Source organism: Coregonus lavaretus (assembly GCF_964263955.1).
Source record: "Coregonus lavaretus genome assembly, chromosome: 33".
NCBI classification, from domain to species: domain Eukaryota; kingdom Metazoa; phylum Chordata; class Actinopteri; order Salmoniformes; family Salmonidae; genus Coregonus; species Coregonus lavaretus.
The window spans coordinates 6,221,820-6,246,716 of NC_140020.1; the positions used below are offsets into that span (position 1 = coordinate 6,221,820).

General features: G+C 44.0%; 2 protein-coding genes across 2 annotated transcripts in view; one reads left to right on the top strand and one right to left on the bottom strand.

Moving 5' to 3' along the window:
• LOC311108685 (zinc finger protein 106-like) overlaps positions 1-2,180 on the top strand; it is a 36,225-nt gene extending 34,045 nt beyond the window's left edge. Inside the window, exon 20 of the mRNA XM_084151396.1 lies at positions 160-2,180. Coding sequence (XP_084007522.1) covers positions 160-216 — 57 coding nt within the window. The 3' untranslated portion in view covers positions 217-2,180. The remainder of the gene's footprint in view (positions 1-159) is intronic.
• A 437-nt stretch (positions 2,181-2,617) lies between these two features.
• Positions 2,618-24,897, bottom strand: part of LOC311108730 (calpain-3-like) — a gene marked incomplete at its 5' end in the record, with an annotated part of 33,730 nt that continues 11,450 nt past the window's right edge. Inside the window, 12 exons of the mRNA XM_084151465.1 lie at positions 2,618-4,256; positions 4,371-4,429; positions 4,895-5,011; positions 13,640-13,718; positions 14,520-14,659; positions 15,026-15,083; positions 15,307-15,384; positions 16,559-16,651; positions 17,641-17,670; positions 20,725-20,761; positions 21,145-21,353; positions 21,950-21,961. Coding sequence (XP_084007591.1) covers positions 4,230-4,256; positions 4,371-4,429; positions 4,895-5,011; positions 13,640-13,718; positions 14,520-14,659; positions 15,026-15,083; positions 15,307-15,384; positions 16,559-16,651; positions 17,641-17,670; positions 20,725-20,761; positions 21,145-21,353; positions 21,950-21,961 — 939 coding nt within the window. The 3' untranslated portion in view covers positions 2,618-4,229. The remainder of the gene's footprint in view (positions 4,257-4,370; positions 4,430-4,894; positions 5,012-13,639; positions 13,719-14,519; positions 14,660-15,025; positions 15,084-15,306; positions 15,385-16,558; positions 16,652-17,640; positions 17,671-20,724; positions 20,762-21,144; positions 21,354-21,949; positions 21,962-24,897) is intronic.

Below are 24,897 nucleotides of genomic sequence, written 5' to 3' on the forward strand. Positions count from 1 at the left end.
ATAGTAGCTGCTTGGCTAACCTGAATTACAGATGGATTAATATTATATTATAGATTATTATCTTGTCAGAAATGCAGAATTTGAGAGTTGTTTGTATATTAGGAAGAGAGGGGATTAATGTTAATGTCTCAGTATCTGGTCTCCCCCGTGTCTCTACAGGACCTGCCTAGCCACATGCAGACACACGTAGAGATGGACAGCAAGCTGAAGACATGACAGTAGAGAATACATGCTGTTTCTCCAGCGCTTACTCCTGCGGATGTGCGGTGCTGAGTTTTGACTTTGTGGTCTCTCACCATTAGAATCAATGGCTCCATACATGGAGCTAGGGTTGAATTCTGGCATTCATTCTTCAGCTGGGAAGTGGCCCTTGGATAGTTTGAGTTCGGGCCCCATTCAGTAGGCAAACGTTGAGGAAGGATGCGGATAGAAATGTCATAAACTGAACTGTTTTATTGTTTAGAGTAATTTCTCGCTTTGTTCATCCTTTAACCCCCTGCTCTTCCCTTTATGGTAAGAGGACACAAGTACGACTCCTAAAGGTTGTGTGACATGTTTTACATGGACCTTGGCTTACACCAGGGATCATCAACTAGATTAAGCCGCGGCATTATTTTATTTTCTTGAGTGGATTAACATAATTACGAATAATTTGTTGACTGCAAATTGACCGCAAGAAGCCCAAACAAATATATTTGACTAAAACATAATCATTTCAAACCTTGTTTCCATTTTTTTTTTTTTTTATAAGATAACTTGGGGGGCTAAATAAAATCACCTGCGGCCGCCAGTTGGGGAACCCAGGCATACACCATTCTTCAAGGCTATGGCTTAACTTCAGCAATTGTATTGGAACACTGGCTAAATAGCCCATACTGGACTTGCCTCTATACACACACACACACACACACACACACACACACACACAGACACACACACACAGCATATAGATGATCATTGCATAACCACACTGTAACTGATGTGTTCACATGGGCTGGTCAAACATAACTACGTACTATACACACACTATGGACAGTCTTGTGTAATTGCGCCCAAGGACGGTCTATTTCATACATTCACACATCTATGGCGTATGTACAGGTAACTGCCAAAATAAAGGAAACACTTGAGTAAATGAGGGATACAATGTATATTGAAAGCAGGTGCTTCCACACAGGTGTAGTTCTTGAGTAAATTAAGCAGTTAACATCCCATCATGCTTAGGGCCATGTATAAAAATGACCAGTTGCCCATTATTTGGGCTACCATGGCTAGAAGAGATCTCGGTGACTGAAAGAGGAGTATCAAAGGAGCATAGGGGGTTTAAAGTTTCTCAGTCACCAGATCTCAGCCCAATTGAACACTTATGGGAGATTCTGGAGCGGCGCCTGAGACAGCATTTTCCACCACCATCAACAAAACACCAAAATGGTGGAATTTCTCGTAGAAGAATGGAGCATCCCTCCAATAGAGTTCCAGATACTTGTAGAATCTATGCCAAGGTCCATTGAAGCTGTTCTGGTGGCCTTATTAAGACACTTTATGTTGGGTGTTTCCTTTATTTTGGTAGTTACCTGTATGTACCTCATATGCTGAGCGTGTGCACTCAGGTACAGCAACAGAAGGAACACATTTTATAAATTCTGAAGATTTTATTTGGTTCTGTTGGGAAGGACAATTTTTTCCCATTTCAGTGCTCTTTGTGGAAAGACAACGAGACCAATGCTTACTGTAGAAGCACAGACTTAAGGATGATGTGCACAATGGTTTTTGAAGGGTTTTGTATTTGCTGTAATGTGAGTGACCAACTCCTAACACACACATGTCTGTTTAGATGTCATTTTCCAGTCTATATGGAAGGGGCTCACTAGTAAGCTGCAACAGGGGGGGACGGCCCAACCAAATTCACAAAGAAATGTGAGTTATCGATCTGTCATTCTCATTGAAAGCAAGTCTAAGAAGCACTAGATCTGTTCTATGTGCACTATTTCTATGCTTCCCGTTCTTAAGTTTAGTTTTTGTCTTTTACTTTCTGTTTTACACCAGCTTCAAACATCTGAATGTACAATATTGAAAGGATATTTCAGTGTTTTAGATCGTACAATGATTCTCTACACAAAATTGCTTGTTTTGTCACAAACTGTAATTAGGCCGACTATTAAAATTATTTTGCAACCATTAAATGGCGGAGTGATTTCTGCATATTGGACCTTTTTAAAAGCCTAGAAAGGACCACCCATTTCTTTAAGGTGTGAAATAAATACATAGTATATATGCCATGTGGCAGCTTGAAATGCGCTACGGTGGAGTTCTGAATATTTGATTGAATTGCTATGTGATGGGGTATTCAACTCTTACCCTATGAGGTCTGGAGCCTGCTGGTTTTCTGTTCTACCTGACAATTAATTGCATCCACCTGATGTCCCAGGTCTAAATCGGTCCCTGATTGGAGGGGAACAATGAAAAAACACAGTGGAACTGGCTTTGAGGTCCAGAGTTTGAGGGTTATATGAACTTAGTTATTCAGAACCAACCAGACTGATATGGAGTTTTGGTCATCAACAACTGTGATACACAGTGGGGAAATGGACACAAATGTGACGTAGGCTGTCTTTTTCACTAGTTCGTTTTTAATAAATGTTTTATCATTTAAGAGATGGGCATTGTGAATAGTCCATCACTCATACAACTGTTCAAAAGCATATAGGCTCACTATGCAGGTTTCTGTTCTAGCTGGCCATTTACACTGTGCAAGCGGCACTCGCCTATCCATCGCAAGAGCACTGGGCCCCATTGCAAAAATCCTTAGGACATTACATTTACTGTTAGCCATGCCTAGCTACTAGCAGTAGGTGTTATATTTAGAATTAGCAATCTAGCTAATGTGTTTTGTGTTTCCACTTCCTCAGGTGGTGAGTTAGCGCTAATTGAATTAGGTCTATATATAATCTCAATGCACATAAAGATTAAGGCAAATTCATCTCTATTGAACAAAAAAAAAATCAACATTTGGGAGCCCTATTTTGACAGTAAAGTATAATGAAAAAATCCTAATTGTCAACCCAAAATACATGACAATTGCTGGATTAGGTTGCTTATCAAAATATTTTAAACACCATTCTTAATAAAGCATTGTGAATGACTTAATAATGATTTTATAAGATTACTAAAATCTATTCTATTGTGTGACGCTGCAAGAATACTTTTTTTTGGTACCACCAAATCATGAGCTGGTGCCACCAACTGAAAAAATGAGTGGCACCAGTAGAACATGTTAGTCTAGAGCCCTGTTCATGATAGACCAGCTAACCGTTGTTCAGTTCTGTTGGAGAAAACCAATCCGCCTTATTGGGTAGATGAGTTATTGGGTAATTGTGGCAATGCTTAATTTACATCATATTTATTTGTTTGGAATCCAAAAACATTCATTACACAATTCAACCTGGGCTCACATCCAGAGATTTGGTTTAGCGTTGACGACTCGACAACGCTTATCCCATACTGGGACACATTCGTACAAGTTTGATTTGAATGAATTTAAATAAAAAATGCTTCTGAAACAATCCAACGGCATCATCACTGTCTCTCGAGACCTGAGTATCCACATTATATTATCACAGAGACTTACAGAAACACTTTGATTTTGTAATGTAGTTTCCACCAATGACAAAGGGGAATGGAAACACTTAAGGAAGTAAAGCTAAGCAACGATATGTATTCAATACAATACTAAACATGTTATTTACAGTTACAGTGAGCTGGCGTTCTAAAACCTTCCCCTTTAAGGACAGGCAATAACACTTGAAGGCTTGTGGTTAAAGCACTAGCCAAATGTACTGGAGCAAGGGTTCCCCATTCAAGTCCCTCAGTGCTGTCCTGTCTGCTGGTGCTGCCAAGGTGCTACCTCTCACCAGTCAAAGTTCACATTCCAGGTGGTCTTTTTCTCCAGCCAAGCTGTGCGTCTTAGAAGACTGCTATATCGTATTAATGTAGTTTCTTGAGACATCACACACTTCTCTCAGCGTTGTGAGATATATCGTCTCTGCAGAATGACTGCAGAAAAGATCACCATTGCATATAATTTGTATTCTATGCTAGAATGAGAGTAATGGCAATGTCGTCTTGTCAGAGAGAGAACATGGGGAATTGGCTGAGGTAGAGGAAGGCGATGTTGGTAGAAGCATGGCTGTGGGTAGACGAGAGCAGAATGCATCTGATGGCTGGGTGATCTAAGCATACATGGTCAACTGGAGCCACTGTAACGAGAGGACAGGAGATGAAAGAAACAGAAGAGGACGAGTTAATGGAGTGAATTCCCCTTTGTAGGGACGTGATGTGACCTTTGTAGCACAGTGGCCTACTGGGCTTACCTCGAGGACGTTGAGCTTGATTATACCGTCTCCGTCTCTGTCAAAGGCATGGAACGTCCCTGCGAAGAGACCCCTTACAGATCAAACAGTACCTCTACCAGTGGAGGCTGCTGAGGGGAGGACGGATCATAATAATGGCCGGAATGGAGCAAATGGAATGGCATAAACACATGGAAACCATGTGTTTGATACCATTCCACCAATAGCGCTCCAGCCCTTACCACGAGTCCGTCCTCCCCAATTAAGGTGCCACCAACCTCCTGTGACATTCACATTTTTGTCATTTTAGCAGATACTCTTATCCAGAGCAACTTACAGTTAGTGAGTGCATATATTTTCATACTGGCCCCCCCGTGGGAATCGAACCCACAACCCTGGCGTTGCAAGCTCCATGCTCTACCAACTGAGCTACACGTGACCTCCACCTATCTTTCTCTGTTTTCTCTGACTCTTATTCAATGAGACATGAATGTGTGTTGATGTTTCTGGTGGAATTTACATTAATCAAACCAGTGTGTACTTACTGAACATGCCCTCTAGCCTGACGAAGCAGCAGATGAAGCTGTCAAAGTCGATGTTGAGGTGCTCGTCAGCGTAGCGCATGGTGATGATGTCATACAGCTGGTTGTTTAGACGGAACCCTAAGTGGGATGGAGGGGAAAAAAAAGTGGAATGGATACAAAGATGAAGGATTTGCTGTAACGACAGTGGAAGATATTTTAATGATTTTTTTTCATGTGCAAAGTACAGTAAAATGCCTTGCATGCTCTTTCCCAACAATGCAATAATCAATATACTGTATGTAGTACAAAAAAAAATACAAAAGTCAAGAACAACTGTGATGGAAAATGTTCTCGTGTGAAGAGACAGCCTTGAAAAAGTTAATTTTGTATTTTGTGTCGTAAATAATCCTTGGTTCCTGCCTGTGCTTGGTAAAGATATGAGGGGGGGGTGACATGACCCCCTCCTTAAAACCATCTGGCAGAACGCCCAGAATATGTTCTATAAGTTAAGATAGGAGACGGAGCCAGACACATGCAGGAACCAACCCTATGAACCATGCAAATACAACTTCTCTGTAAGCAGTATATAAGAGAACTAACGGGACTTTTAAGCAGGTCAACATTCACAAGGCCGCAGAACCAGACGGATTACCAGGACGCGTACTCCGAGCATGCGCTGACCAACTGGCAAGTGTCTTCACTGACATTTTCAACATGTCTCTGACTGAGTCTGAAATACCAACATGTTTCAAGCAGACCATCATAGACCCTGTGCCCAAGAACACTAAGATAACCTGCCTAAATGAGTACCGACCCGTAGCACTCACGTCTGTAGACTTGAAGTGCTTTGAAAGGCTGATCATGGCTCACATCAACACCATTATTCCAGACCCACTGAATTTGCATACCGCCCCAACAGATCCACAGATGATGCAATCTCTATTGCACTCCACACTGCCCTTTCCCACCTGGACAAGAGGAACACCTACGTGAGAATGCTATTCATTGACTACAGCTCAGCGTTCAACACCATAGTGCCCACAAAGCTCATCACTAAGCTAAGGACCCTGGGACTAAACACCTCCCTCTGCAACTGGATCCTGGACTTCCTGACGGGCCGCCCCCAGGTGGTAAGGGTAGGTAACAACATCTGCCAGGCTGATCCTAAACACGGAGGCCCCTCAGGGGTGCGTGCTCAGTCCCCTACTGTACTCCCTGTTCACCCATGACTGCATAGCCAGGCACGACTCCAACACCATCATTAAGTTTGCAGACGACACAACAGTGGTAGGCCTGATCACCGACAACGATGAGACAGCCTATAGGGAGGAGGTCAGAGACCTGGCCGTGTGGTGCCAGGATAACAACCTCTCCCTCAACGTGATCAAGACAAAGGAGATGATTGTGGACTACAGGAAAAAAAAGAGGACTGGGCACGCCCCCATTCTCATCGACGGGGCTGTAGTGGAACAGGTTGAGAGCTTCATGTTCCTTGGTGTCCACATCACCAACAAACTATCATGGTCCAAACACACCAAGACAGTCGTGAAGAGGGCACGACAAAGCCTATTCCCCCTCAGATCCTCAAAAAGTTATACAGCTGCACCATCGAGAGCATCGTGACTGGTTGCATCACTGCCTGGTATGGCAACTGCTCGGCCTCCGACCGCAAGGCACTACAGAGGGCAGTGCGTATGGCCCAGTACATCACTGGGGCCAAGCTTCCTGCCATCCAGGACCTCTATACCAGGCGGTGTCAGAGGAAGGCTCTAAAAATAGTCAAAGACTCCAGCCACCCTAGTCATAGACTGTTCTCTCTGCTACCGCACGGCAAGCGGTACCGGAGCGCCAAGTCTAGGTCCAAAAGGCTTCTTAACAGCTTCTACCCCCAAGCCATAAGACTCCTGAACAGCTAATCATGGCTACCCAGACTATTTGCATTGTCCCCCCACCCCACCCCCCCTTTTACGCTGCTGCTACTCTCTGTTTATTATCTATGCATAGTCACTAACTCTACCCACATGTACATATTAACTCAATTACTTCGACTAACCTGTGCCCCCACATTGACTCTGTACCGGTACCCCCTGTAAATAGCCTCCCTACTGTTATTTTATTTAATTATTTGTATTTTTTACTTCACTTACAGTGAGGGAAAAAAGTATTTGATCCCCTGCTGATTTTGTACGTTTGCCCACTGACAAAGAAATGATCAGTCTATCATTTTAATGGTAGGTTTATTTGAACAGTGAGAGACAGAATAACAACAACAAAATCCAGAAAAACGCATGTCAAAAATGTTATAAATTGATTTGCATTTTAATGAGGGAAATAAGTATTTGACCCCTATGCAAAACATGACTTAGTACTTGTTGGCAATCACAGAGGTCAGACGTTTCTTGTAGTTGGCCCATTTTCAATGCCCTGGCTGAGGGAAGGAGGTTCTCACCCAAGATTTGACGGTACATGGCCCCGTCCATCGTCCCTTTGATGCGGTGAAGTTGTCGTGTCCCCTTAGCAGAAAAACACCCCCAAAGCATAATGTTTCCACCTCCATGTTTGACGGTGGGGATGGTGTTCCCACGGGGGGCCAGTATAAAAAAAAATATGTATTCACTAACTGTAAGTCGCTCTGGATAAGAGCGTCTGCTAAATGACTAAAATGTAAAATGTAATGTAAATGTGTTCTTGGGGTCATAGGCAGCATTCCTCCTCCTCCAAACACGGCGAGTTGAGTTGATGCCAAAGAGCTCCATTTTGGTCTCATCTGACCACAACACTTTCACCCAGTTCAATTTAAAGTCAATTTAAATGAATCTGTATAAAAATAAATAATAAAACTGAACAATAAAAAAAAAGTACCCATAGTCTTATGAGAAAGCTATTCACTAGTCTTATGGTGAGAAGACTAGAGCGAGGGCGAGTAACGGTACCATGGAAAGCCCCGCTGACAGCTGTCTCTAGGTAGTGTCTACGTGGTCTGCAGCCACTACTAATAGCACGTGGTGTTATTATATATGTATAGGATGTAGCGGCAAGAGAACTTGTTGAAGATACATATGGTGCAAAGGAAGTAATAACAAGAGAATCGTTGAAGATGCACATGGGGTAATAAGGGAGATTTCCGAGTGTGTTTGGGAATAGTACTAAGTGAATGTGGATGTGAAAGTTGTGTGAGTGTGGAAAGGACGTGTTAATCTGATTGAAATGTGGATATTACGCTGATTGACATTTGTATAACAAGATAATTGAAATGTGGATAATAAGCTGATTGAAATTTGGATAATAAGAGGTTTGAAATTTTGCTATTAAGTACTGAGTGAGTGAGAGCTGTCAGGGGACTAGCTCCGGTGTGAAAGAGGTGAATGAACACCCCAAACAATTCTGTGTGAGCTGAGTTTTTTTAATCTATAATGTAATCTACGGCTCTGTCCACCACTGCCAGTCGGATCTACAGGTAGAGGATAACATGTCTCAGGATCCCAATCGAGGGTAACATGTCTCAGAGGATAACATGTCTCATTAGAGGATCACATGATAACACGTCTCATTAGTAACGAGGATAACATGTCTCAGGAGGGTAACATGTCTTATTAGTAACGAGGATAACATGTCGCAGGAGGGTAACATGACTCATTAGAGATAGCGAGGATAACACGTCTCATCAGTGGAGTTTGATGGTATATAAACTCAGCAAAAAAAAAGAAACGTCCTCTCACTGTCAACTGCATTTATTGTGCCCATAGGCGACATTGTTGCCAGTGATGTCTGGTGAGGACCTGCCTTACAACAGGGCTACAAGCCATCAGTCCAGTCTCTCTCAGCCTATTGCGGACAGTCTGAGCACTGATGGAGGGATTGTGCGTTCCTGGTGTAACTTGGGCAGTTGTTGCCATCCTGTACCTGTCCCACAGGTGTGATGTTCGGATGTACCGATCCTGTGCAGGTGTTGTTACACGTGGTCTGCCACTGCGAGAACGATCAGCTGTCCGTCCTGTCTCCCTGTAGCGCTGTCTTAGGCGTCTCACAGTACGGACATTGCAATTTATTGCCCTGGCCACATCTGCAGTCCTCACGCCTCCTTGCAGCATGCCTAAGGCACATTCACGCAGATGAGCAGGGACCCTGGGCATCTTTTTTTTGGTGTTTTTCAGAGTCAGTAGAAAGGCCTCTTTAGTGCCCTAAGTTTTCATAACTGTGACCTTAATTGCCTACCATCTGTAAGCTGTTAGTGTCTTAACGACCGTTCCACAGGTGCATGTTCATTAATTGTTTATGGTTAATTGAACAAGCATGGGAAACAGTGTTTAAACCCTTTGCATTTTACATTTTAGTCATTTAGCAGACGCTCTTATCCAGAGCAACTTACAGTTAGAGTGCATAATTTTTTTTTTTTTTATAATTTACAATGAAGATCTGAAGTTATTTGCATTTTTACAAATTATCTTTGAAAGACACGGTCCTGAAAAAGGGACATTTCTTTTTTTGCTGAGTTTAGTTATTATGTATGTGGAGATATGAAAGGAGAAAGTACTATTCCCGAATATGCTGTTACTAGAGATAGTAACACGAAGAGTATAATGGGTTACTAGAGATTTGATGAAGTAACAACGTATCAATGTATAATGGGTTACTAGAGTTTAACTTGCTTGGTAGAGACTTATTATGGACAGAGCACGCCATCTATAGGAGACTGATACAGTGCCAGCCCAGTTATAGTGAAAGTTGATCCCAGAAATTTGATCTCTTCCCTTCTGAATTAGCCGATGCATTTTATAAATTCGGCGCATTACATGTTAATCTCAAAATAAGACATTTAATAAGTGTGAAGCAGAAAGTGAATATCCAACAGAAATTGGTAGTAAATATTAAAGAGTAACATTGTTTTTTTGTGGGGATGGATCAGCTTAATATTGCAGATAGATTGTATCGTCTATCAATGTAATTGTCTGCATCACTTCCAATCCCCCATGTTTTTTTATATATATACTCCCCTTTATTACTTTTCAACCCCGCCATCCTTTCCCTACTTGGAGTAAATTAGTGAACAACAATGCCCAGGCCTCTACTTCCGGTCTATACTTACTATCTACACCTTATGGACACAGTTAATTTTACAATTATATATATATATTTTTGTTTTTTTGGTGTTTTTTTGTTTTTGTTTGTTTTGCTCCTGAACTTCTTCTACTCTCAACCTCTCCGATCATTTTCATGATGTCCATCCGGTTTGCTTCTATATGCCATATCTTTCTAACTGTGCTCTTTCCCAAAAGCTCCCAACATACAACCTATATACTTATTATGGACACAGTATGCTCTATTATTAGCTAACTTTGTTATTATTTGTTGTTATTTGTTATTAGTCCCATCCTTCAACTCTATTCAATACCTCCCATCTATCTCTTAACACCATCCATATAGGATTTCTATAAGAGTAACATTGTTAGGGTAGACTAAAATGAAAACAATGCCTTCCAATACGGAGAAAGTTATCATGTTTGTTTTGTTTTAAACCTTACAATAGGGGTGAAAGCAGAACCTTACAATTGGGGTGAAAGCAGAACAGTGTTTTAGAGTGATCCGTGTGTATTAGCAGTAGTGATTGAGAAGGTCTTCCTATTGGGAAGGGAGTCCTGGTTATGGAGACTAGTGAAAGTTACAAAGTGAATGGCAATATTAGTGTCTTAGTAATTTGAAGAAGTAAATGTTTCAATACAAGGTCACATGATGAACAGAGGGATTGAGCATTGGGACTGATATTAAATTAGAGGCCGCCATCTGTTGTTTGGGTTAAAGATAAGCTTCCTGTGGAAAATAAGTAGTTCTCACTGAACTCAAACAGGCTGTAAGGGACACAGTGGGACATTTGGGACAGAGGTATGAATAATTGAATAAGATACTTTTTTGACCATTTCCAATTATTATTACTCAATTCTATAGTTTGGGTAGCACCGGTGATTTAAGTAAGAAGGTCATGTCATCTAAAACAATGATCTGTTTCCATTACGTGGAACTGTGTCCAGATTTGAAGTAGATCCAAGTAAATGTTTTTAGTACCGAATATTGAGCTGATAAGCCAGCAACAACTTTTTGAAGGTCCTAACAGATTTGTTAAACAACAGGTTTTATATTTTGGCTAGTTGATGTCACAGGTACCGAACATATGTCAATGCAGCAGGAAAAAATGACGAGATTACAGGAGAGGGGCTCTGGGATTGTTTAGTTTAGAAGGTGCCTATTCAGCTTGACGGGACACTGTATCATCTGATGTGTCTGAAGTATTATTTTGTATATGGATGGTTTTATCAAGACTTCCTGCCCAAGATACAGTAAAGCTCGATTTTATACACCTGTCAGCAACAGGTGTGGCTGAAATAGCCGAATCCATTTGAAGGGGTGTCCACATACTTTTGTATTTATAGTGTATGTATAGGGGTAAAGTGACATCAAATAGAAGGGTCAATGCAGATTGTTCGTGTAGCCATTTTATTAGCCATTTAGCAGTATTTAGCTATATGGGACGGCTGTCAATCCTTTGGTCCTTAAATGAAACTGATATACTTTTTTATTTATCACAGTTTTCCTTAACCAATTATGTTCTTTAATGCAAGGCCGACAGACAAGTTCCTTACTTTCTCCCCCTTCCACTTTCCTCTTCCATTTTTGCGGTAAGGCTGCAATTATTTGGTTGTAATTTTGGGTAGAGCAGACATTTCCATATGTTGTTGTTAGCTGCATGTGCAACATAACTCCACCAGTCCTACCGATGATATCATTTACGAAGATTATACCTTTTTTAAACATTTTGTCAAAAAATAAAAGTTTTTTTGTCAATTAGTATATTTGAATTTAACCACAATATTTGTTGCATTATTTGTTCTGTCGTTTCTGGAGGATTAAATTGAAACCAACATTCTATGGCTTGTTTTAGAAATAGTGATATTTGGGAGATGATTTCCTTTTCAAATAACTGAAAGTGAGTGGTTGTAATCTGAATAAAGGGAAAAAGGCCATTCTTGAACATTGGGTGAGACAATCTTACTAATTTGCTTGAGAACCAGTTCGGATTTAAGTATAACTTTTGTATGACTGAAGCTTTTAGTGATAGGTCTAATGCTTTAATATTTAATCATTTCTGTCCTCCGAATTCATATTCATTATATAAATAGGCTCGTTTAATTTTGTCTGGCTTGCCGTTCCAAATAAAATGGAATCTTTTTTTCTCATATAATTTAAAAAACTGTTCGCTAGGCGTAGGCAAGACCATAAGCAAATAGGTAAACTGGGATAATACTAAAGAGTTAATCAGGGTGATTTTTCCACAAATTGACAGGTATTTACCTTTCCATGGTAGCAAGATCTTATCTATTTTTGCTAACTTTCTATTAAAATGTATTGAAGTGAGATCATTTATTTCCTTTGGGATATGTATTCCGAGTATATCCACATCACCATCAGACAATTTTATTGGTAAACTACATGGTAATGTAACATTTTTATTTTTTTGTGATCCAATACGTAGTATTGTATATTTGTCATAATTCGGTTGTAATCCAGAGAGGTTAGAAAATGTATCTAGATCCTCTATGAGGCTGTGGAGGGATTCTAGTTGTGGATTTAAAAGAAAACATGAATCATCAGTGTACAATGACACCTTTGTTTTTAAGCCCTGGATTTCTAATCCTCTGATATTATAGATATGCCGATAGTGGACAACCTTGTTTCACTCCTCTTGACAGTTTAAAACTTTCTGAGAAATAGCCATTATTTACTATTTTACACCTAGGGTTACTATACATGATTTTGACCCATTTTATAAGAGATTCTCCAAAATTGAAATGCTTCAGGCATTTATCTATAAACCCCAGTCGTACTTTATCAAATGCCTTTTCGAAGTCTGCTATGAATAGCAGGCCTGGTTTCCCAGATTTTCCATAGTGTTCTATTGTTTCCAATACTTGCCTTATATTATCTCCAATGTATCTTCCATGTAAAAAACCTGTCTGATTAGAATCAATAATATTCGACAATACCTTTTTAATTCTATGCGCTATACATTTTGCTAGAATTTTTGCAATATTTAGCAGTCTTATTGCTTGGGAATAGAAGCTGTTCAGGAGCCTGTTGGTGTCAGACTTGAATCACCAGTACTGCTTGCCGTGCGGAAGCAGAGAGAACAGTCTATGGCTTGGGTGGCTGGAGTCTTTAACAATTTTCCGGGCCTTCCTTTCACACTGCCTGGTATAGAGGACCTGGATGGCAGGGAGCTCGGCCCCAGTGATGCACTGGACTGTCTGCACCATCCTCTGTAGCGCCATGTGATCAAGGGCGGTACAGTTGCCATACCAAGCAGTGATATAGCCAGTCAAGATGCTTTCAATTGTGCAGCTGTAGAACTTTTAGAGGATTTGAGGGCCCATGTCAAATCTTTTCAACCTCCTGACTGTTTGTGTGCGTGGACCATTTTATAGGAGGTCCATAATACCCTTTTTACACTAGTACTGCGCCAAGAAAAAAAAAGAGTCTAGTCAACTCATGGCTCTCAGGGAAGACTTCTAAGTCCATTCACCTGGAGGCACGTTCAGCAGGATGAAACGTTTTGAAACGTTCAGATAGAAATATGTAGAACAAACATGCCTCTGACATGTAGAATAATGAATCACGTCGGCTCGAATCATGATATTTCTATCTGTAACGTTAGAAAACGTTTGGCAACTGAACGTGGCCCTGCAAGGGCTGAACAAGTTTGTCCATGGAGCTCACCTGCGTCATTGACTGCGTTCCTCATCTCAAAGCTGCTGATGGTGCTGGATTTGTCCTTGTCATACTTCTTGAAGATCAGCTGCACACAGTGAACACATGATGGTCAATCTCAATGAATGACTGTTTGAATATTGTGCTGAAAATGTGTATTATCTGCTGATGATCGCTGTTGGGCGAATCTATTGCTCTCAAACTCTAAGCGGCATTCTGCTTTCTTCCTACAGTTTTCAGCCATTACCTTCGCCCACGATTACCTCGTGAACTAAAATCCCCACGCTGTGTTTTAACGTTTACAAACGTAAATAATCATTGCTTGTGTTACGGCTTTCAATACAAACAGCCTTTATCTTTCATCAGCAAGAAAGAATCCTTCAAATAAAAAAGATGCAGTTACAGATCCATACAGCTATGGGTGCCTCCATCTGACGAAAATTACACTTCCACTACTCTTCCCGAGTTACGCTTACTCACAGGTGTCCGGAGCATGCTAGATAGCTAATTAGCACAGGTGGTCACCTCTTGTCTTCCATCTGTTTTCTGTAAACAAGTGCTGTAACATGGAGTTATGGCCACGTGGGAACACTAACCCTATCAAGGTGTGTATCAATTTAACCTTTTATTTTTTGAAAATTATTGATGAGGTCCTTATGCTTCCAAAACCTTAATGCAAGCGATGCATGTTAATTTTCAGTTTGAGCGTCGGGGCTCTTAACAAAACTCCCCCATACAGAAGGCGCCTTCATCCTAACTTCCACTTAAGTCCAAATTTCACTTAGCAGTGATGGCAACGGGAGACTAAGAGTAAATTCGACTTAAATGGAAGTTAGGATTTGCCCCTAAACCATCAGGCTCTGGAGAGTTATGGACAGGAAGATCCTACCTGCCACGCTTTGATCTTACTCCACAGGTGTTTGAACTCCTGCAGGTTCAGTTTTCCTGTGCCGTCCGTCTGAGAAGTAGTTAGGGTAGAAACACAGGCAATATTTCTCTCTTGGGCGTTTCCGTGTGAAGCAGTGGAGGCTGGTGGGAGGAGCTATAGGGGGACGGGCTCATTGTAATGGCTGGAATGGAATTAATGGAACGGAGTCCAGTTATGTAGTTTCCATGTTTGATATGTATGATACCGTTCCATTAATGCCATTCCAGCCATTACAATAAGCCTGTCCTCCCATAGGTCCTCCCACCAGCCTCCTCTGGTGTGAAGAACTGCATTTCATAGAATTGTATATATTTCCATTTCCATTTCTTTAATGCCATTCCATTTGCTCCGTTCCAGCCATTTTTATGAGCCGTCCTCCCCTCAGCATCTTCCAATGGTGGACATAGTGGGCACAAGGGAAGAGGAAGGGTCCGGCATTAAAAATGAGGGATCATGACAGCACTCACGTTTTTCCAGTACCCTTTTCATGACCACCTTGAGCTCGTTGGCACAGATCTGCATGTCCTAGAGAGGGGACATATCTCCTTTGAGCTGTGTGCATGTAGACCTCTCAGAATACCCTATCCTTATCGGCCCAATCCCATATCAAACCTCTACCTCTAACCCCCTATGCACTTGTGAAGATCTGAGAGGATTAGATTCGTATGAACAACATGCTCATTGGGTTTACTTACATTCAATTACCCTGACCAATGCTCCCACTTTTCCCAGTCACACCAGCACTCACCTCCCCAGCAATCTGCTGGTAAATGGCCCTGAACATTTTGTGTTCTCCGCTCTCCTCATCCGGTTGCTGTGGTTTTGGCTGATTGGGAAAGTGAAAGAAATAAACTTTTAGAAAGATCGATGGAAGTGAAGGCATGATGTTATCAGGTTTCAGGCTGGTTTCAAAAGTGTTATATCCCAACATGCACTACACAAAGCCATGCTAATTTTGATTGCATTGTGGACATCAGTAGACAAATGGCAAAAGTCAAATCTGCCCTAAATGTCTATCATTTGTTTATTCATTACCCCTTTCGACCAGAGGAGGAGGAACCATGGTAACCAAACAACAGCAAATATGAGTATGTAAATACACAGTTCTGAGAACAAGTGCATTGTTACTGGAGATTGGTTGACCTTCTAGAGCTGATTGTGGATCCGTGAGGGTGTCTGGTGGTCTCTCCCTGGTCAGGATAGGACAGGAGATGTTTTGTGGGCTGGGGTAGATTGGGTTTCAGTCCTATGACTGACCCCGTATTTTGTTAGGTCAGAGGTTACACTATGCTAATAGTTACATTGGAGAACGCATCATGGTGTAAAATGCCTACAGGTGGAATTGTGTCAAGTGCAACTTGACTGGCATGGTTTGGGTGCGTGCACACACACCTACACACACCTACACACATATACATTCATGCTACACACACATCACAACTGCTGCTACCAGACTCTTATTATTTTTGCTAAATTCCGCCCAATTTAAACACTTATCCCCCAATCCCCTCCCTGTCTTGGCCACCTTGACAAACACATGCCATCACAATAGGTTTCACCACAATCACCCCTCCCCTCTGCCCCCCTCCTCTCTCAAAGGAGAACACCCCTCCCCTCTGCCCCCCTCCTCTCTCAAAGGAGAACACCCCTCCCCTCTGCCCCCCTCCTCTCTCAAAGGAGAACACCCCTCCCCTCTGCCCCCCTCCTCTCTTAGAGGAGAACACCCCTCCCCTCTGCCCCCCTCCTCTCTTAAAGGAGAACACCCCTCCTCTCTTAAAGGAGAACACCCCTCCCCTCTGCCCCCCTCCTCTCTTAATGGAGAACACCCCTCCCCTCTGCCCCCCTCCTCCCTTAAAGGAGAACACCCCTCCCCTCTGCCCCCCTCCTCCCTTAAAGGAGAACACCCCTCCCCTCTGCCCCCCTACTCTCTTAAAGGAGAACACCCCTCCACTCTGCCCCCCTCCTCTCTTAAAGGAGAACACCCCTCCCCTTTGAACAACCTTGACTTTCTCTTTCTGCTCCTTCTCAACCTCGATGTCATCTTGCTCAATCTCCTTGTTGGCCTTCGCTCTGTCTGATACAAACACGATGGGCTGGGGGTGGTAGTGGTGGGGTGGAGTGGGGGTGGTAGTGGTGGGGTGGACGGTGGTGGAGTGGGGGTGGTAGTGGTGGGGTGGACGGTGGTGGAGTGGGGGTGGTAGTGGTGGGGTGGACGGTAGTGGGGTGGGGGTGGTAGTGGTGGGGTGGATGGTGGTGGAGTGGGGGTAGTAGTTGTGGGGTGGACAGTGGTGGGGTGGTAGTGGTGGGGTGGACGGTGGTGGAGTGGGGGTGGTAGTGGTGGGGTGGACGGTGGTGGGGTGGTAGTGTTGGGGTGGACGGTGGTGGAGTAGGGGTGGTAGTGGTGGGGTGGACGGTGGTGGAGTAGGGGTGGTAGTGGTGGAGTGGACGGTGATGGAGTGGGGGTGGTAGTCGTGGGGTGGACAGTGGTGGGGTGGTAGTGGTGGGGTGGACGGTGGTGGAGTGGGGGGGTGGGGGTGGTAGTGGTGGGGTGGACGGTTTTGGTGGGGTGGATGGTGGTAGTGGTGGGGTGGAAGGTGGTGGGGTGGGGGTGGTAGTGGTGGGGTGGACGGTGGGGGGGTTGTAGTGGTGGGGTGGGGGTGGACAGTGGGGGGGGTTAGGGGTGACCAGAGGTAAGGGGAGAAGGTGGATTGGGACGTGTGACACACAGGGGTTAGAGGTGAAAGACAGAATAGAAGAAGAAAATGACAGTAAGCTCATTGGACGTAGACCAACATTCCATTACCCTGGATCCCTATCTGTTTGTGCTGTATCTCCAACTCCTATGTTTGGTATAGTAACGGCCGTAGGAGTTGGGCTTCACAGCCCGAACAGATCAGGGACCACCAGGCTAATATTCAATTGGCTTCAAGTCTACATGTGAAATGACACTGGTTGCAATGGTAATTTATTTAATCTAGCGAGAAGTGAAAGAGGATGTCGTGAAAAACATCCTATATTCAATGTCTCGGTCATAATTTGGTTAAAACCAAAGAGACTATGATGATGCATGCACACACAGTACCTTTCCTTTCTTTGTCCTGTTTTTGCCTTGCTGTCGGCGTGAGGCAGAAATGGAAAATAAACATAGAAATGAAATGGAGAAGTTAACATTGAAATGAACAATGAACAATCAAACCCTGTTCCGTAATAGTGACAAAGAGAGAGGGGGAGATAGGGAGAGAGAGACAGACACAGAGACAGACAGATTGAGACAGACAGAGAGACAGACAGACAGACAAAGAGAGCGAGAGACACAGACAGAGATTGTCAGTGGTGGGACTATATTTTTCATTCAAGTTTGAGTGATGTATTTTTGGTAGGTGGAGGACAAAGACGCAGACATACAGACATGAACAGGTGCATATGGACAACAGGTTGATTTTTATTTTATTTTATTTATTAGGATCCCCATTAGCCGACGCCAATGGCGACAGCTAGTCTTACTGGGGTCCGACATACAGTGCCAGTCAAAAGTTTGGACACACCTACTCATTCCAGGGTTTTTCTTTATTTTTTACTATTTTCTACATTGTAGAATAATAGTGAAGACATCAAAACTATGAAATAACACATATGGAATTATGTAGTAACCAAAAAAGTGTTAAACAAATCAAAATGTATTTGAGATGAGATTCTTCAAAGTAGCCACCCATTGCCTTGATGACAGCTTTGCACACTCTTGGCGTTCTCTCAGCCAGCTTCATGAGGTAGTCACCTGGAATGCATTTAAATTATCAGGTGTGCCTTGTTAAAAGTTAATTTGTGGAATTTATTTCCTTCTTAATGCGTTTGAGCCAATCAGTTGTGTTGTGACAAGGTAGGGTGGGTATACAGAAGATAGCTCTATTTGGTAAAAGACCAAGTCCATATTATGGCAAGAACAGCTGAAATAAGCAAAGAGAAATGACAGTCCATCATTACTTTAAGACATGAAGGTCAGTCAATTTGGAAAACTTCAAGAACTTTGAAAGTTTCTTCAAGTGCAGTCGCAAAAACCATCAAGCGCTATGATGAAACTGGTTCTCATGAGGACCGCCACAGGAAAGGAAGACCCAGAGTTCATTAGAGTTAACTGCACCTCAGATTGCAGCCCAAATAAATGCTTCACAGAGTTCAAGTAACAGACACATCTCAACATCAACTGTTCAGAGGAGACTGCGTGAATCAGGCCTTCATGGTCGAATTGCTGCAAAGAAACCACTACTAAAGGACATCAATAAGAAGAAGAGACTTTCTTGAGCCAAGAAAAACGAGCAATGGACATTAGACCGGTATAAATCTGTCCATTGGTCTGATGAGTCCAAATTTGAGATTTATGGTTCTAACTGCCGAGTCTTTGTGAGACGCAGAGTAGGTGAACGGATGATCTCCACATGTGTGGTTCCCACTGTGAAGCATGGAGGAGGAGGTGTGATGGTGTGGGGGTGCTTTGCTGGTGACACTGTCTGTGATTTATTTAGAATTCAAGGCACCCTTAACCAGCATGACTACCACAGCATTCTGCAGCGATAAGCCATCCCATCTGGTTTGCGCTTAGTGGGACTATAATTTGTTTTTCAACAGGACAATGACCCAACACACCTCCAGGCTGTAAAAGGGCTATTTGACCAAGAAGGAGAGTGATGGAGTGCTGCATCAGATGACGTGGCCTCCACAATCACCTGACCTCAACCCAATTGAGATGTTTTGGGATGAGTTGGACCGCAGAGTGAAGGAAAAGCAGCCAACAAGTGCTCAGCATATGTGGGAACTCCTTCAAGACTGTTGGAAAAGCATTCCAGGTGATGTCCCCTGTAGCTCAGTTGGTAGAGCATGGCGCTTGCAATGCCAGGGTTGTGGGTTCGTTTCCCACGGGGGGGCAGTATGAACATTTATGCACTCACTAACTGTAAGTCGCTCTGGATAAGAGCGTCTGCTAAATGACTAAAATGTAAAATGTAAGCTGGTTGAGAGAATGACAAGAGTGTGCAAAGCTGTCATCAAGGCAAAGGGTGGCTACTTTGAAGAATTTGTTTAACACTTTTTTGGTTACCACATGATTCCATATGTGTTATTTCATTTTGATGTCTTCACTATTATTCTAAAATGTAGAAAATAGTAAAAATCAAGAAAAACCCTTGAATGAGTAGGTGTGTCCAAACTTTTGACTGGTACTGTAAACAAAAAAGACATTACAGACATTTACAATTTAAATACATTAAAAAACATGAACATGTAGTTTGTGTGTGCATCTATCAGTTACACATACATGTCAGTATATACACACAACAAGTAGGTCACATGGGGGAGAGGCGTTGTGCCATGAGGTGTTGCTTTATTTGTTTTTTTAAACCAGGTTTGCTGTTCACTTGGGCTATATAAGACGGAAGGGAGTTCCATGCACTCATGGCTCTGTATAATACTGTACATTTCCCTGAATTTGTTCTGGACCTGGGGACTGTGAAAAGACCCCTGGTGGCATGTCTGGTGGGGTAAGTGTGTGTCAGTGCTGTGTGTAAGTTGACTATGCAAACATTTAGGGAATTCCAACACATTGATGTTTCTTATAAAAACAAGAAGTGACACATTCAGTTTTTTCTCAACTCTTAGCCCAGAAAGACTCACATGCATAGTATTAGTATTAGCCCTGTGATTACAATGAAGAGCAAGACGTGCCGCTCTGTTCTGGGCCAGCTGCAGCTTAACTAGGTCCTTCTTTGCAGTACTTGACCATATGACTGGACAATAATCAAGATAAGATCAAACTAGAGCCTGCAGGACTTGTTTTGTGGAGTGTGGTGTCAAAAAGCACCAAGTAATTTAGTCTCCTCAACTTGTTCAACAGCCACACCATTCATTACCAGATTCAACTGAGGTCTAGAACGTAGGGAATGATTTGTACCAAATACAATGCTCTTAGTTTTAGAGATGTTCAGGACCAGTTTATTACTGGCCACCCATTCCAAAGGAGACTGCAACTCTTTGTTAAGGGTTTCAGTGACTTAATTAGCTGTGGTTGCTGATGCGTATATGGTTGAATCATCAGCATACATGGACACACATGCTTGTTTAATGCCAGTGGCAGGTCAGAGAGAGAGGAGAGAGAGACGCGGGTCCATTTACTAACCTCTATTTGGTCTGACCTAATTGTGTTTTCGGTTTCCCTGAGAGAGAACAGACAGACGTTACTCATCACCATGGCAGAAGATCGAAGGCATGGAAGCTTAATATATACTGCCACTCTTGGGTGGGTGGCATGCCACTCTTGACTGGCATGGAGGCTTAACTTTTACTGCCACTCTTGGGTGGGTGGCATGCCACTCTTGACTGGCATGGAGGCTTAATCTTTAATGCTACTCTGGCATGCCACCCACACATGCCCCCACATGCAGACTCTCACATTCAGACACACACACACACACACAGACACACAAATGGCCACCCACAGAAACAAATTCATTCACACAAACACACACACACACACACACAAACTCCCTAACCCCTCCACCATAGCAGCCCCTCTCTCCCTCCCCTCCCAGTCACTCACTCTGAGGTGCTGTTCTTCTCGGAGAAGACTCTGAGGATGAACTCTCCCTCCTCGTGGGGTTCAAAGGTCGAAGGGATGATCACGTACTCCCCAGGGGGCAGGCAGAATCGCTCGCTCACCTCACGCAGGTTGATGTAGGACTTGCATTTGGCCTTGGAGGCATTGTAAAGGAAGAAGTCTTTCTGCAGGTGCTGCTGGCTCCCAACCATCTGTAGCGAGAGAGGGGGATAGAGGGATAGAAAGAGAGGGGGGACAGAGGGGTGATGCACTGGCACTGACTGAATCATACTATAAAAAGGAATCTGACTTATCATAATATAAAAAGGGATCTGACTTATCATACTATAAAAATGAATCTGACTTATCATACTATAAAAAGGGATCTGACTTATCATACTATAAAAAGGAATCTGACTTATCATACTATAAAAAATATATTTTTTAAATCACTGAATCAGTATAATAGAATAAAACAAATGTCTAAGGCAGACCTGGGTAGAATATTTTCAAGTATTTCACATATTTATTTGACGCAGTTCTGCTAAAATAATATGTATTGTTATCTGAACATCTCTTGTGTATTTTTGGTGTGTTGTGTGTAGGCTATTTTATAGCTAAGGTGGCATGTTGAACACTAGTAACACCAAGACACAGCTTCAAGTTAAGACAGAGGTACACCTAGTTTTATGTTCTGAAGCAGAGGCAGACTGACACACATAAGTAGCACTTTGATCACAGTCAGGTGACTACTGACATCAGCTCTGACATCATCACACCAAGGTCCTCCTTCACCTGGCCATCATACCTCTTTGGGCACCTGAGAACAAGAACGTAAAAAACAACTAAGAAAAGTCAGTATCACCATGACTACAGTGCCTATTCATATATGGAATGAAAGTGTACCCAAACACCCTCCAGACCAGCTTGAACAAAAAAGGAATTAGGTGCTCAACTGAGGGCCGTTCCTTACCCCAGGACACGTCAACGGGTGACTATAAAGAAAAGGGAGCACTCTGTTTCTGTATAGATTTGATCATTTATTGACGGGACAGACAAACAGGCTAACGTATCAAGCGCTTAACCTATTTGTGTCATGGGCCTCTCACTCCACCGGGTTACCACCTTTATTTTCTTCCACTCTGCTCACCACTCTCTCTACTCAGCCTAACTAGCTCCACCTGTCCCTGCTCTGCTCTGCTCTAATTACTCTGCCAGCTGCGCTGCATTACCCACTACCTCTCCCAGTATTTAAGGCCCTGTCTTTCAGCTCTCCGGTGTCAGATCGTCTGCAAAGCTCACACCCGGAACCTGTTTGCTCGCGCTTCTGGCTCACCCTTGTTTTGTGACCCCGGACCTGCCTGTTTTTTGGATACTCTTCTGCCTCAGGAGATCCAGACCTGCTTCTGCCATTACGACTCCTGACTACTCTTCAATCCCGGTAACTCTGACCAGCCTTCTGCCTTGCTACTACGTATTTTGGATTTCCCTTGAACTGTACTGCTGCCTGGTTTCATTCCGCCCTGTTGTGTCTGTGTCTCCCCCCCCCAGGACTTCTGGACCACCCACCACCGGCTTCATAGGACGCATCGCTGCCACTGGGGGGGGCACAGACCCAGCGCATTGGACGGGACCCCTGTTACCCCTGGAGCCTTCATTCACTCCCTACTTCCCTTTTCCCTTAAGTTTAATAAACTTTCTGGTGTGACGCAATTGTGGTCCTCTGGTCGTCTGTCTGAACCGTGACAGTACGATCTGACCATTATGGACTCAGCGCACACTTTCCCCGACATGGAAACCGATGAGCATGAGCAGCAGTTCCAGCAGCAGCAACAACAACTCGCCATGATCATTCAACTCCTCACCAACCTTACCCCAGCCAGTCTGCCCACCAGCCCAGCCCCCGAGTTACCTGCCCCGGTCATTGCAGCCGCTGCTCCGGAACCCAAGATTGGAAACCCCGAGCGGTTCAACGGCGATTCAACCCAGGTCCGGCCCTTCCTGACTAGCTGCCGACTTCAGTTCTCCTTGCAGCCAAGGACCTTCGCCACGGAGGGGGCTAAAGTTGGGTATGCCATCACTCACCTGACGGGCCGAGCTCGACTCTGGGGAACAGCAGAGTTCGAACGTCAAACCCCCGCATGTGCAACCTTCGACCTGTTTGCTGAGGAGATGCTGAAGGTGTTTGACCTGGATTCACCCACCGCAGAGGCGTCTCGTGAACTGTTCAGTATTCGACAAGGCAGACGTACAGTCGCAGACCATTCCATCGACTTCCGAACCCTGGCTAGACGAAGTTCTTGGAACACACCATCGTTGGTGGACGCGTTCTTCCATAGTTTGGCTGACTATATCAAGGACGAGTTGGTCTCCCATGAACTGCCTTCCACTCTTGATGAAGCCATCGCACTGACTGTCAGGATCGACAGAAGGATACAGACCCGTCGTCGTGAGAGGGGGCGCCAAGGTCCACCTACTACCGGCATTCGGAGAGATCCGACTGGGCTCCTGTCATCTACTGCCACTCACCCAGGTCAGCTTGATCAGTCTGAGCCTATGGAGATTGGGCGAGCCTCCCTCACTCCTGCAGAGCGCCAGCGCCGCTTCACCTCAAACCTCTGCCTCTATTGTGGAGGTGATGGACATCGTGTGGTAACCTGCCCTTTAAAGGGCCGAAGCTCACCGGGCATAGGGGGAGTCCGGTTGAGTTCAATGACCATCCAGTCCTCCGACCGCAAACCCCTGCTGCAAGTTCACCTCCGCCTCTCTGACTCAACTCACACCCTGGCTGCTCTGGTGGATTCTGGCGCCGAAGCCAACATAATGGACATCAAGCTGGCACGCCAACTGGGACTGGAGAACCTCCGTTTGACACCTCCTATTCCTGCCCGGGCACTGGACGGACACTTACTCGGATCGGTCACTCATGTCACGGCCCCGGTCTCGATGGGTCTGTCCGGAAACCATCAAGAAACTATCCAGTTTCACCTGCTCCCCTCTCCAGGCCAACCCCTCATCCTGGGTTACCCATGGCTCCGCCGGCACAATCCTCAGCTCGACTGGGTGACCGGGGTGATCAGGGAGTGGGGAGAGGACTGCCACCGAACCTGCCTGCTTGCTGCCGCACTACCCCCTCGGCCAGTACCTACTAACTCCGCTCCTGACCTCTCCAATGTCCCAGAATGCTACCATGGTCTCAGAGAGGTGTTTAACAAAGCAAGAGCCACATCTCTGCCCCCTCACCGACCGTACGACTGTGCCATCGACCTCCTCCCTGGAACAGCTCCTCCAAAGGGTCGTCTTTATTCGTTGTCTGCTCCTGAAAGAAAGTCCATGGAGGACTACATCAATGGCTCTCTGTCCACAGGATTAATCCGTTCATCTTCATCTCCTGCTGGTGCTGGCTTCTTCTTTGTGGGGAAGAAGGACGGATCTCTTCGCCCCTGCATCGACTACAGGGGACTCAACGACATCACAGTGAAAAACCGTTACCCTCTGCCTCTGCTCACCTCTGCTTTTGAGTTGCTCCAGGGAGCCACTGTTTTTACCAAGTTGGATCTCAGAAACGCTTACCACCTAGTGCGGATCCGGGAGGGAGATGAATGGAAAACCGCATTCAATACACCAACAGGCCACTACGAGTATCTGGTTATGCCTTTTGGCCTCACCAATGCTCCTGCTGTGTTCCAGGCTCTAGTGAATGATGTACTGCGGGACATGTTAAACAAGTTTGTCTTCGTTTACCTGGATGACATC